At 34.0% G+C, this 14,862-nt stretch overlaps 2 protein-coding genes across 2 annotated transcripts; both read left to right on the plus strand.

The window, feature by feature from the left end:
* Nucleotides 1-3,106: 3,106 nt before the first annotated feature.
* Nucleotides 3,107-7,008, plus strand: LOC146910898 (calcium-dependent protein kinase 26-like). The gene is made up of 7 exons (XM_085724507.1): nucleotides 3,107-4,291; nucleotides 4,946-5,089; nucleotides 5,188-5,340; nucleotides 5,544-5,659; nucleotides 5,840-6,007; nucleotides 6,120-6,344; nucleotides 6,647-7,008. Exons 1-7 carry the CDS (start codon nucleotides 3,424-3,426, stop codon nucleotides 6,782-6,784), a joined length of 1,812 nt encoding a protein of 603 aa, XP_085580633.1. The 5' UTR covers nucleotides 3,107-3,423; the 3' UTR covers nucleotides 6,785-7,008.
* A 5,256-nt stretch (nucleotides 7,009-12,264) lies between these two features.
* Nucleotides 12,265-13,035, plus strand: LOC146910899 (uncharacterized). The gene has a single exon (XM_085729480.1). It carries the CDS (start codon nucleotides 12,265-12,267, stop codon nucleotides 13,033-13,035), a length of 771 nt encoding a protein of 256 aa, XP_085585606.1.
* Nucleotides 13,036-14,862: the final 1,827 nt, after the last annotated feature.

Below are 14,862 nucleotides of genomic sequence, written 5' to 3' on the forward strand. Positions count from 1 at the left end.
AAAGTCATTATTGATTTCCAATGCATATGAACACAGTAGTTACTAATTTACATTGAGTCCCAAGGTTCGTTGCAACGTAATTCTAAGAGGCATAGACTAATTTGCCTTTTTGTTTGGTATGTATTGTATAATTACTTAAAAACTCTTTAAATTAATAATTATTAATTTATCGATAAATTAATAACTCTCTAAATTAATAAATTTCTCCGGTCCTGACATTATTAATTTATAGAGTTTTAACTGTAACTTCAAAATTACATCCACGGGGTTTTTCGTCGGGTACCCTCTTCGAACCTCCTAGCCACACTTTTCTTAATTGTTTTTTTAATTTATTTCGTCATTTTAGAATATTGGCCATCATTTAAATTTTAGTATATTGTCCTCGTGAGCTTAGTTCAGTTGGTATGGACAATGCATAAAATATGCAAAGGTCTGTGGTTCAAACCCCGACCACCACAAAAAAAATTTAGTATATTTATTTTCTTAACAAAATGATACTTGTTTTTTTCCTCTACATTTTTTTAATTACTTTTTTTTTAGGAATCTTTTAATTACTTGATGTTATGCATGTACGATAAATTGTCACTGTACAAGGTTTGTATAATACACTTTATTGGATTATTATACTAGTCTTTTTTTTTTTGTCCTCGTGAGCTTAACTCAGTTGGTATGGACGATGCATAAAAATATGCAAAAGGTTTGAGGTTCAAACCCCAACCACCACAAAAAAAAAGTCATTTTTTTAAAAGAAATTCATCGTCCTACTATAATTTTGATATAGAAGTTCTTCTAACGCAAGGTTTGGGGTTCAAACCCCAACCACCACAAAAAAAAAGTCATTTTTTTAAAAGAAATTCATCGTCTTACTATAATTTTGATATAGAAGTTCTACTAACATTCCCCTGTCCCTATCCTGCTCCGCCACCGATTACATGTATGATCTCGTCTTGTGCGAGTGCGGAGCTCTGTTGATTATTATTCTCCATTTTTTCTTCCTAAATTGTGATTTCAAGTTGGATTATTTATTACTATTATTATTAATATTATTCATAATTTTTCTAAATAAATTTGATTGATGCAATTTTTTTATAAAAATAAACAATATTTATCTATTCAAATTGATAGAGTACATCGATATATTACAAATTCAAAGTCATTAAAAACAAAAATGATGAATATGTAAACAAACTCACATTATCCATGTTAATATCATAAAACGAAAGAGTACTTATGTTTATAAATATGACTATATTCATCCTTAAAAAAATGATTGTATTTAAGTATTCGGAGTACTCATATCTTTGAATTTGCAACGTTGATGTTGTGAAAGTCATGGTGGGACATACATTGACAATGTCTAAAATTACTTGTAATTATTTTTTATTTTACTAGACCATCGACCCGTGCTATCGCACGGGTCATATCGAAGGTAATATTTGACAGTAACATTAACAAAATAGTTTAGTTGAATGTCATAATTGTTCCAATTAAATTCATAATATTAATTATCATAGATATTGGTATTGTACCATATCATATTATGTCCATGACATCGACATCGACCTTGATATTGTAACATGACATCGACCCGACAAAGATTTTGATCTTTTAATTGGAATGAACAATAAATGCGATTATCATTGAAATTAGGAACATAATTTGACTAAAATAATAGCGAGACGGGTTAAGCCTTAAGTAATAGCGAGACGGGTTAAGCTTTATTAATAAGAGATAGGGTTAATATAGTAAAATTAAGCAGAGAAATTAGGGTAAATCTAGGGCAAAATATTGCTTACAGGTTAACTTTAAGTAATAAGAGATAAGAGATAATAGAAGAGATAGGGTTAATATAGTAAAATTAAGCAGAGAAATTAGAGTAAATTTAGGGCAAAATATTGCTTACGGGTTAATTTAAGTAATTAGAGATAATAGAAGAGATAGGGTTAATATAGTAAAATTAAGCATAGAAATTAGGGTAAATCTAGGGCAAAATATTGCTTACGGCTTAACTTTAGGTAATAAGAGATAAGGGATAATAGAAGAGATAGGGTTAATATAGTAAAATCAAGCAGAGAAATTAGGGTAAATATAGGGCAAAATATTGCTTACGGATTAACTTTAAGTAATAGGAGATAATAGAAGAGATAGAGTTAATATAGTAAAATTAAGCAGAGAAATTAGGGTAAATCTAGGGCAAAATATTGCTTACGGGTTAACTTTAAGTAATAAGAGATGATAGAAGAGATAGGGTTAATATAGTAAAATTAAGTAGAGAAATTAGGGTAAATCTAGTGCAAAATATTGCTTACGGGTTAACTTTAAGTAATAAGAGATAAGAGATAATAGAAGAGATAGGGTTAATATAGTAAAATTAAGCAGAGAAATTATGGTATATCTATAGCAAAATATTGCTTACGGGTTAACTTTAAGTAATAAGAGATAATAGAAGAGATAAAGTTAATATAGTAAAATTAAGCAAAGAAATTAGGGTAAATCTAGGGCAAAATATTGCTTAAGGGTTAACTTTAAGTAATAGGAGATTTTTGATTTGAAATTAAAATTAAAATATTTGATTAGGTAAAAAAAGACACAGCTGTGTATTCAATTTGATACTCCCTCCGTTTCAAAATGAGTGTCGCTTTAGGTGTTTGCACACATATTAAGAAATGCAATGATTAAGAGAAAGAGAATGGTTATTTTACCAAATTATCCTTATTAACTATTGGTTAGTTTTAAAAGTAATACTTTGGAAGTAGTGTGCAGGGTATTAATTGGAGGGTACAATTGAAAAGAAAAAGTTATTATTGCATTGGAAACTGAAAGCGACACTCATTTTGAAACAAATTTTTTTGGCTAAAGCGACACTCATTTTGAAACGGAGGGAGTAGTATATACTGTAATTGATTGATTAAAAAGAAATAAATAACCGGCAAAGCCGGCGGATGAATTGTATTGGCAGAATCTGAACCATTCCTGTTTGTAAAATTACAAAATCTGGAACGTCCATTCTAGATTTACTCATTCCTCCATTGCCGTTGGATTTCCTCGTACGCGTTTTTGAAACATTCTCTCCTCTAATATCATTGCTCATTCATTAATTTCCTTCGTATTTCCTCATACAATCAAGAATTTTTCTTCTAATTATAAAACTTTGCAACTTGTAATTACTACATTTTGCACACACATTGACACCTTCAAAATCAAAATCAAATCAAACCATTTATCATAGTTTCCATAATGGGTTTCTTTCTCTCAGCAAATTTCGCATTTTTTCATATCTCAACATATTTTTACTTTCCATCTTTACTCACACTACATCATGTTCTGAGTTGTCACATTCATGATGATTCATGACCTTAAATACAAACCTTTTCTCTGCAGAATTTAGAAACTTGTTTCTTTGATTCATAGAAGAAACACAACATGGGAAACAATTGTGTTGGACCTAGAAGAACCTATGAACATGAAAGTTTTCAAGCTTCATTTTGGTGGCCATGGTCATATCCAATCAACCAAACACAAATTTCAGTTTCTCAAAACACAAATTCTTCACAAACCAATCAACAAAACCCACCACATGTTCACAAAATTGAGAACAAAGACGTTAAGCCACTTCAGTCTAATACTGCTTCAGACAAACAAACTAGCACATCACAAGAAGATGCAGAACCAGTTACGCAGTTGAAGGAAAAAGATACACCAACAAAATCCGCTGCAAAAACAATGATGTTGAAAAATATTAATATTAGGAGGGTAACACCAAAAAGTGCAGGTCTTCGAGCAGAATCGGTTTTGTTGACAAACAATGGTCCTTTTAGGGAATTCTATAAGTTAGGAGATGAACTTGGGAAAGGAAAGTTTGGAACTACTTCACTTTGTTTGGAGAAATCAACCGGGAAGACATACGCATGCAAAGCAATCCCAAAAGTAAAATTGTTTAGAGAGAATGATATAGAGGATGTGAGGAGGGAGATTGAAATAATGCATCACCTGCTTGGGATTCCGAGTGTGATATCAATAAAAGGAGCTTATGAAGATCCCGTTGTTGTTTATATTGTCATGGAATTATGCGAAGGAGGTGAGTTGTTCGATAGGATTGTGGAAAGGAGACATTACACCGAGAGAAAGGCTGCTAAACTAGCAAGAACGATTGTCAATGTTGTTGAGGCTTGCCACTCACGTGGAGTTATGCATCGTGATCTTAAGCCTGAAAATTTCCTATTTGTTGATGGAGATGAAGATTCAACTCTTAAGGCAATTGATTTTGGACTGTCCATTTTCTTCAAACCAGGTTTGGAAACAATCCCCTTCTCCAAATTATACCAATCTCTAACCATGGTTCTTTTGTGAGCTTCAAAGTTCGTTTTCTTGCAACTTATATTTAATCGAAGTTTAATTACTTTTTTTCCAGTAAAATGCCTTATACTATCAACAAACTATACTCAATCATATGTGTGAATTTATAAGTAGTTATTCATAAAATTTGGGTTAGTGACTTTAGAAGTAGTTATACTTAAAAGTTGGGTTAACCCTTTAGAAGGAGCGACTTTATGCTTATCTCATTCAATATTAGACTCTAAACACCTTCGGAATTAGACATTTGGTAGACAAATTAGGATGCAATCTAGATGTTAATACAATCTGGTAGGCAAATTAGGATGAATAAGGATGGATTAAAGCGAGATACAATTTTTTTAAAAAAGGTATAATTTAATTTCTCTACAATGATAAAACTAAAAAACAGAAGTTATTAACCAGCTTGTCAAGCCTATATGAATCTCTAAAAACAACACAAAAGCTCAAAGCGCCTAGATGTTAATACAATCCAAAAGAGTGGTGAACCACTCATGGAATAAGCACGGATACCCGTCTTCTTTTTTTTATTATACCTACTATTGGTGTAATGATCATGTATAGTTTTGTGACTAACGATCTTCTTTTGCAGGGGAAAAATTTAGTGATTTTGTCGGAAGTGCTTATTATGTTGCACCTGAAGTTATAGGAGAGTGTTATGGGCCAGAAGCTGATGTGTGGAGTGCAGGTGTGATCATATACATTCTCTTATGTGGAACACCTCCCTTTTATGGTGGTAAGATATCTTCACGATCTTTTCTTTTTGTTTCATTTCTATTCCCTTTTTTGTTTCATATAATAATAGAGGATTTTGATTATGTTCTTTGGTAATAGAATTGGATCAAGAGATATTTGATGAGGTTTTACATGGTGAAGTTGATTTCTGTTCCGATCCTTGGCCAAGTATATCTGAAAGTGCCAAAGACTTGGTTAAGAAGATGCTTGATAGAGATCCTAAAACACGAATTACTGCACATGAAGTTCTACGTAAGTTTCACCACTGCTTTTTCTTTATCTTTTTTAAATTATGATATTAGTGAAACATATTTCATATTTCTACATTCATATTTTCTTTATTCTAGTGCTTTTAATTGTTTATGGTTTTTGCATCTTCAGCTATTGCAATTGTTTAATTATGCAGAACATGAATTTTTATTACTAAATTGTGAATGATGTTCCAATCTTCGTAGGTCACCCTTGGATTCAGGTTGATGGAGTTGCTCCAGACATGCCTCTTGATTCTGCAACTTTGAGTCGTCTAAAGCAATTTTCTGCTATGAACAAGCTCAAGAAAATGGCTCTTAGAGTTAGTACCTTTTCTATCACATGACTATCTGTCACACTGAGAGTATATATTTTCTATTTTTTACAATACTAGTAGATTGCTATCTATTGAATCTTGCTATCTATTGAATCTTATTAGCAAAGTTGAATATGTTAATCTTCAAATTGCGCACTTGTAATGTTTCCCATATCTTCCATACAGGTTATTGCAAAAAATCTTTCTGAAGAAGAAATTTCTGGGTTGAAAGAATCGTTTAAGATGATAGATACAGACAATACTGGTCAAATTACTTTCGAAAAACTCAAGGTTGGACTGAAAAAGTTTGGCGCCATTCTCACTGAATCTGAAATTTTTGATCTAATGCAAGCTGTAAGTATTAATTCAAAAATCATCGTCAATTCCCTAAATGTTACACAACAACAACATTATTATTATTATTATTATAATAATCCTTTTGTCCCAATTTTGTTACTTATTGTAGGCAGATATTGATAACAATGGCATGATTGACTATGGAGAATTCATAGCTGCAACATTGCATTTAAACAAAGTTGACAAGGAAGATCATTTAGTTGCAGCTTTCTCATATTTTGATAAAGATGGAAATGGATACATCACTCAAGACGAGCTTCAACAAGTTTGTAAAGAGTTTGGCATGAAGGATGTCCATTTTGAGGAAATGATCCGAGAAGCTGATCAAAATAATGTGAGTATACATATTACAATGTTATGTGTTTCCATTTTCCAACAATTGAATGAAAAGTACATTGAATCTTCTATTCATAAGGTGTCAGCTCACTGGCAAGAGTTTGACTTTGTAACCTCAAGAAACGAGTCTAATTTTTCAGGACAAGTTGTAAAATAGTAATTAGCATAGTTTTAACTAATAATATATTCTCCTTCTCCAATATTTTATATCAAAAAGATATATGTAATATTCTAACTATGCCTTTTCAAATCTCATGCATCTTTTGATGATTTTGGTTGTTCATTGTTTTACCATTTCAGGATGGAAAAATAGACTACAATGAATTTGTGGCTATGATGCAGAGAGGCAATGCAGATTTAGAAAATAATGGTGCGAAGTGTAACACTAGCTTTAACATTGGTGGATTAGGGAAGACAAAGATACTGTCAATATGTTAGGAAGACGGACACTATCAGTAATAGTGATGTAAAGTGTAGCACTAGCTTTAACATTGAATTTTCTCTTCCTTTAGAAAATTATATACAATCTTGAATTTTGGTTCTCTTCAAAAAAGCTTTAGTCAATAGCTATTATTATGTAAAAAGTTGATATGTCTATTTCATAGATTTTCCCTTGTTATGTAAACTACTAGGAAACATTATCTTTGCAATTGCCTTTTGAATTTCGACTTGGTGACATCTAACTTTAAGCTACATTAGAATTTATGCATCTTTTTCGAGTAGGACAGTTGATCTAAACTCGTTTAACATGATGAAAGAGTGACTTGACTTCTTCACATGCTTAATATATACTTAATCGAGAAACATTTCTATCTAGATTTTTCTCTTAGCAAATAAATATTCTTATCAATTGAGAGCTTCCCTAGAGTAGGGGAAATTATATGATAAAGAAAACTAGCATGTAAACTTACATATTAATCGCTCTGATTCTATTTAAAATCTGTCTTTCATAAAGTATTAGGAGCAACAATAGGGGCTAGACTAATAATCAGAGCCTCTAAGAGATCAGCGCAATATATGTCAATCCAAAGTCTTAAAGACGTATATAAATTTTAAGGTAGCCCTATTTCAATTCTTGATAGAACTTATAGATGAGAGAAAAGTATAGAAAATATAGAAGTATAATGAAAAATCTAATTACATTAAGGAGTATCATTGGGGGTCAATTAGAACAATTGACTCTTATTTAATATTAACTAATTTTTACATCTCTAATATTCTCTCGCAAGCTCAAAGGTCTTTACAACACTGACGACTTGCGAAAAACGAAAAAAAACCAAAAATTGTTGTAAAAAAGAATATTAAATGTTAAATATATCAGCTAAAAAATAGTTAATTAAGCTTCCATTTTCTTTATGGAGATAAACTAAAATGTCAAGTAAACTAAAAAATAATAAAGTTTGATGGTTTAATTATCCATGATCTCATGGACATAAGCCAATATGCAATTAGACTAAAACGAATAATTTTATTCGCTTAACTATCCATGATCTTTTCTTTTAAAAAAAAAAAAAAAAACTATCCATGATCTTTTTTGAAGAAGAAGAAAGAAGAAGAAACTATCCATGATCTTAATGAATAGAATCTGAAATTTCAATTAGGCAGGAAAAATTAATTTTGATGCTTAATTTTTCATGATCTTTATGCGTAGACGCTAAAATATCATTATGCTTTCCTCAAAAAAATATCATGACGCTAAAAATAAATTTTTATTAGTCAGCAATCCATTATTTTTATGGATATAAGTTAGAATGTCAATTAGGCTAAAATTAAAAAAGATGAATATAATAAGACCAAAAACAAAAAAGATGAATATAGCCAAGTAATTGGGGTTGAAGTGTTGAACAAATGATTAACAAGTATGAAAACAACCATACCAAGTGTTATTCAGTTAGGTCAGTTAATTCGGTCCTCACTGGTGGGTGCACTACTAACGTGGATAGGAGAACTACTGGGGAGGCTAGTATTTTTTTCATGATGTTGAATTATTGACCCTTTAAGGTTATTGTTTTTTCTTGGTAACTTCTGCATAATATGATTCTGATGTGGCATATATCTACTTGAGTGTAAAGTGATTGCTGATCCTAGTGGCATCTCCTATGCATTTTGTGGTGCTTCCATGTAGTCATTTTAGGTGGTTAGGTTGGGAGGTTTTTTTAAGGTCCAGAGGTTGGTTGTAGAGATTGGTTTGGTCTGTTTTTTGATTTGCATGTTTTTGTGTGGTCCTTCTAAAAATCTCATAATGATATCATCTTTCTTTGGTAAGATAACTTCATAGGAGCAACTAGTGGAACGAGTTAAACTTTTTTATAGAGAATGATTTCTTAGGAAAAACAATGTCGTCCTTGCTCCTTTAATGAGTGGGGTGTGGAGCATGACCTTTGTGTGTGTGTGTGTGTGTGGGAGGGGGGCATATAGGGGATTGATAGTGGGGCGTCCTTGGGTTGGGTTGGGTTGCCTCTGCCTATTGGCTGATCCTGAGGCAATGTCATTGGTGTCGTTCCTTGTTTTCTTTCCAATGTAGGTTAGTGTAGGAGATGTTGGTATTTGCAGAAGTTTGTTTTCTTTTGTTTATCAAATATATTATTCTTTGTTTGGATTTGTTGTTTTCTTCTTCTTTAAGTGTTCTTTGGACTTGCTAATTGTTATTTTCAATAATATCAAATACTATTATAAACAAAAATTTATTTTTCAAATTTCCTATCTTAACTAATTTAATCTATAATAAATACTAGATGTATCAACTATTCAATAAGATCAAAAAAAATATTTTTGTTTATAATAGTGACTGAAAGAAGTATTTCTATTTTTTGTCAAGTAGTTTAGTGACTATAAATTCACTTTTTAAGATGTATACATAAGTAGGATGTTCAAGGTTCGAACATCAACCCCTACATGTATAATGCATTGTCTATATATAAGTGGGATGTCCAAGGTTCGAACATCAACCCCTACATGTATAATGCATTGTCTCTACCTCAATCCTTACATATACATACATAATGCATTGTCCTTACCAACTTTTATTTTTTGGGTGGTGACCGGGGTTCGAACCCCAGACCTTACATATATTATGCATTGTCCATACCAACTGAGCTAAGCTCACGAGGACATTGTATTTGTATTTACCAACTAAGTTAAGCTTACGGGACAAGAGAGTATTTCTATATTTTTTTTTGGGTAGATAGACGAGATGACAATGCCATCATAAACTCACACACACAAAGTGGAGGTACCAGGGTTCGAACCTCGGTCATGACGTCCGGCCTAACAATTTCGGCATTTTTGCCAGTTGAACTAGGACTTATGGGACAAGAGAGTATTTCTATATTTAATTAGGGTTAAAAAAGTTTTATTTCTTTTTTAAGAAGGGTTAAAGAATATATCCACTTGTTAAACAAAACTGGGGTTTCTATCCTTCCTCTCACATTATTTCAAAAATAAATTACTGTGTGGAAGATATATCCACTTGGAGCCGAGAAGCCGCACCAAATTACAGACATTTAATAAAGAAACAACGTGACAAAATCGACGAGATTCGTAAGGTCATGCTTGATGGTAGCGACCCCCAGTTGGAAGGTATGCAGAAATCTCTTGCTTCTTTAATTCTTCAGGAGGAATCTTATTGGCGTCAGCGATCTAAAATCTATTGGTTAGCGGACGGAGACACTAATAGTAAATTCTTCCATGCTGCTGCCTCGGCCAGGAAAAGGAAAAATACTATAAAACAGCTGCGTGATTCTTCTGGTAACTGGATCACATCGCAAGACGACCTTTGTGCCCTTGTGCGTGATTACTTCACCTCCATCTTCTCTTCGCAGCATGGTGACCACCAACACATCATCTCCTCGGTTCAATCAAGGGTAACAGAAGATGATAATGTTCTACTCACTCAACCTTTCTCTGAAGCTGAATTCAAAGATGCCATTTTTAGCATGCATCCAGATAAGTCTCCGGGCCCTGACGGACTTAATCCGGCTTTTTACCAAAAATTTTGGAATGAAATTCACGATGATTTATTTACCTCAGCTCTATCTTGGCTGGAGTCTAGCTCCTTGCCCATGGAACTCAACGCCACAAATATTGTTCTTGCTCCCAAGGTTGACACCCCTGAGACTATGAAGGACCTCCGCCCTATATCCTTGTGTAATGTGCTATATAAAACTATCTCTAAGGTCCTCGCCAACCGCCTCCGTCCTCTCATCAACAAATGGATTTCTCCTGAGCAGGCAGCCTTTGTTCATTCTCGCTCCATCATGGATAATGCTTTAACGGCTTTTGAGATTCTCCATTATATGCGTTGTAAAAGGAAAGGCAAAACTGGGGAAGTAGCTTTGAAGTTAGACATCTCTAAAGCCTTTGACAGTGTAAGTTGGTCCTATCTTGAAGCTATTCTTACAAAAATGGGGTTTAATTCTAAATGGATTTCTTGGATGATGATGTGTGTTACCTCTGTCGAATATCATGTTATTCTTAATGGAGATCGTATTGGTCCTATCAATCCTCAACGTGGTCTACGCCAAGGATGCCCACTCTCTCCTTATCTCTATATCTTATGTGCCGAGGGACTCTCCTCCATTATCAAAAACTATGAGCTTTATGGTAAATTGCACGGTTCTCGTGTATGTCGCACTGCTCCACGAGTTAGTCACCTTTTATTTGCTGACGATAGCTTCCTTTTCTGCAAAGCAATAATCGCTGAAACGCAAAGCCTAAAGGAAGTTCTCTCTTATTATGAATCCGCATCAGGGCAAGGTATTAATTATGGTAAATCTGCTATAGCCTTCAGTGCAAATACGGACTCTAGTGTCATTACAAACATTTCATCTCTTCTTGGTGTCTCTAATACTATTGGCTCTGGGAAGTATCTAGGACTTCCTTCTATGGTTGGTCGTAGCAAGAAGGCAATCTTTTCTTATCTTAAGGATCGTATTTGGAAAAATTGCAAAGCATGGAGTGCTAGATCTCTTTCACGTGCCGGGAAGGAAGTCTTGATTAAATCAGTTGCCCAGGCCATTCCTTCTTACTGTATGGGCGCTTTTCTTCTTCCCACCTCCCTCTGTGATGAGATCGAAAAAATCATGAACTCCTTTTATTGGGGTTCGAAAAAGAACGGTAGTCGTGGAATTAACTGGATGCGTTGGGACAAGTTAACTCTACACAAAAGTTTGGGTGGACTCGGCTTTCGAAACATGGAAGCTTTCAATTTGTCCATGCTTGGTAAGCAAAGTTGGAAACTCCTTTCAGACTCGTCTTCTCTACTTACCCGAATCCTCAAAGCTAAATATTTCCCGCGAAGGGATTTCTTGGATGCCCCTCTCGGTCATAATCCAAGCTATACATGGAGAAGTCTTTGGAGTACTCAACATTTACTTACCTTAGGCCATAGATGGAAAATTGGAGATGGTTCTAAAATCAAAGTGTGGAGCATGCCTTGGGTGCGTGACCTTCCGTCCCTTAAGCCATCCACTCCTCCTCCACATAATTATGAGGACTTAACTGTTAATTATCTGATGCTACCGGATCTATCTTCTTGGAACCATGGCCTCGTTCATTCTTTATTTAATCCCGGTGATGCTGCTGCAATTTTATCTACACCACTCTTTAATAGACGAAGTGAAGACTCATGTATATGGAAGGCTACGGTCGATGGATCTTACTCAGTTAAATCGGCTTATCGCATTTGCATCGACCTCCTTAGTGATTCTTTACCGCTGCCCAACTCGATACAATGGCAGCTCCTTTGGCACCTCCATGTTCCCCCAAGAGTCCGGGCCTTCCTATGGCGTGCAGCTCATCATTGTCTTCCTACACGAGATAATCTTTCCAAGTGAGGCGTCCCTTGTTCCGAAACCTGTGTATCATGCGATCTCCTAGCTGAATCTCACATGCACTTATTCTTTGTCTGTCATAAAGCAATGGCTTGCTGGAACCTCCTTGGCATAGGTGGCATTATTCAAGAGTTACTACACAGGGCAGATTCTTTCCAACAAATGCTTTTTGACTTATTTAGCAAACTCCAGGATCAACAAAGGCAACTAGTAGCTATGACCCTTTGGAGTTTGTGGAGGAGTCGCAACCTGTTACTTTGGGATGACAACGACACTACTCCAATTCTCACTGTCACTCGTGCCCAGGACGCTCTTCATGAATGGAGTTGTGTTCAAAAAGCAAAGCACCCGGCGCATCATGATGATCAACCCCCTACATGGGAAAAGCCTCCCCATGGCTCAATCAAGTGTAATGTTGATGCGGCTCTTCTCAATGGCAACTCGGTAATGTGCTATGGCTTTTGCTTTCGAGACTCTTCCGGCCATCTTCTCTTTGGTAAGTCTGATTTCAAAATCTTGTCGACCACCGTCCTAGAAGCTGAGGCTATAGGTTTTTTGGAATCCCTCAGAATGGCAATCTCCAAAGACCTACGCAATGTTGCTTTTGAAACAGATAGCAAACTTTTGGTTGATTTACTAGGAAATACTAATCATCCACTCAATGAAATTGGTGATTTAGTTTCGGAATGTAAAACTCTCTTGATAAGTAACCCCGACTATGTAGTGTCGTTTGTTAGGAGGCAAGCAAATAGTGTGGCTCATAACATTGCTAGAGCTGCTCTATCTAATCCTAGCCCCCATGTCTTTTATGATGTTCCTACTAGCTTGTACTCTCTGTTTATGAATGAAATGCAGTAAGTTTGCCTTTGCTCAAAAAAAAAAAAAGGGTTAAAGAATATGTTTTTTTTAATAATATATTATTATTTTTTATTTTGTCAAAAATATATTTAGTAGCCTACAAATATAGGAGCAAATGAGGAAATAAGATGGGACCCAAAACGAAACGTAGAAAGCAATTTGGACCCTGTGATGTATCATTTCATGATCAGAGGGAGGGGATGATTCGTTCGTGGGATCATGGGACGCCGCATGTTATGACAGCTCACAAGCGGTTAGTACCTTTCATGGTTGTCTTGTCTTAACGTGCCACCAATCATGTTGCTTGTTCCTGCCACGTCATCCTAAACCAGACACCAGTATCATTCCCATGTTCTTAAACAGTGTTCTTTCTTGACGACCCATCCCATTTCCTCTATTTACTTCCCACATCACTAAAATTCAAGTATATTTTCACATGAACCAACCCAAAGGGCCAAGAGAGTGATTATTTCTTGTCCCACATATAATTAGATGTTGTACGTCCAGCCAAACAATAATTCATGAGATGAGGACAAAGTTCTCTTCTTTACTCAAAAAAAATTACATTAGCATTATTATGTAAACACAAAAAAAAAAAAAACCATGACATGGTATATAACATCTATTTTATTTTTTTTTACAAAAATAAATTTAGATAAATTGGATTTTGAGGATCATCACGCTTAGGTTTTAGAGCTTAAAGAAAGCTTACTACATAGATCTTCATATCGACAACGAAAGTTGGATCCACGATCCGATAGATAGGTCAACTTTTTATCAAGTGAATTAACTTTCATTTATAATACATCTATCTAATATCAAAAAAAAAAAATTATAATACACCTATCTTTTTCTCTCACTATGTATCTTATTTACCATATACATATTCAAAATAAAATAAAACAAAGGGGTACACTTTTGATGTTGAAACATCACTACTTCAAAAACATTGTCTTAAATTTACGGTTTTTTTGTTTCCTTTTGGTACAACCTTAGGAATAGGAAGCTTACTTTCTTTTATTACTAAGGTAAATTACTTATATAAAAGTAAATGTTGGTATAGAGGATTCTTCTAGAAGTTACTAGAATTTTGAATTTTACTTGTGTCGTGTGTATGATGAAAAGAGCAATGTTATATAGAGCAAAAGAGAAAATCATGAATGCGTCACAAATAAAGATTAGTAATCCATTGTTTGGAGGAATACACTAAAGTCAATAAATGATGATGTGATCAAAAGATTCCCGCTCATAATATATTTGATTGCGATTAATTTGTGACGAATAGCATTTTATATTATGACAATTTGATTGTACAAATCCTTTGATGGATATTAATTAATCCCCCCGCCAAATAACAAAAGAATATTTTGTACATATAGGATGATTTGTAAATTTCCTCTAAAAAGAAATGATTTGTACATATAACATGAGCATATAGTTGATCAATGGATTAATTACCTAATTAAATGCATCTAGATAAATGTTTCTTGGAACATAAGCATAAAGACAGAGATTTTTTAGCAGTCAACCAAACATGATAATAAGATAAAAAAAGAAAGATTACCAAATGAAGAAATAGGACAAATGTCACCTCTTGTTTCCCACTTTTGATTCACTCATGTACCATGTAATTTCACTTTTTTAAGTGACAGTTAAAAACAAAGAAAAAGAAAAATAAAAGTTTGCTTGTGGTGACAGTTACAGATTTTAGAGAGTGGTGGAAAAATCATAGCAACAGTTACAATTTATCTTTCTATCTATTCCTCAAACCTCTCTCTTTCTCTTTTCTCGTATGTTTCCAAGTAAAACTTGATGTCACCATCACCA

Source organism: Medicago sativa, chromosome 7 (assembly GCF_051527215.1).
Source record: "Medicago sativa cultivar Bolivia chromosome 7, Bolivia_mono, whole genome shotgun sequence".
In the NCBI taxonomy this organism is placed as follows: Eukaryota; Viridiplantae; Streptophyta; class Magnoliopsida; order Fabales; family Fabaceae; genus Medicago; species Medicago sativa.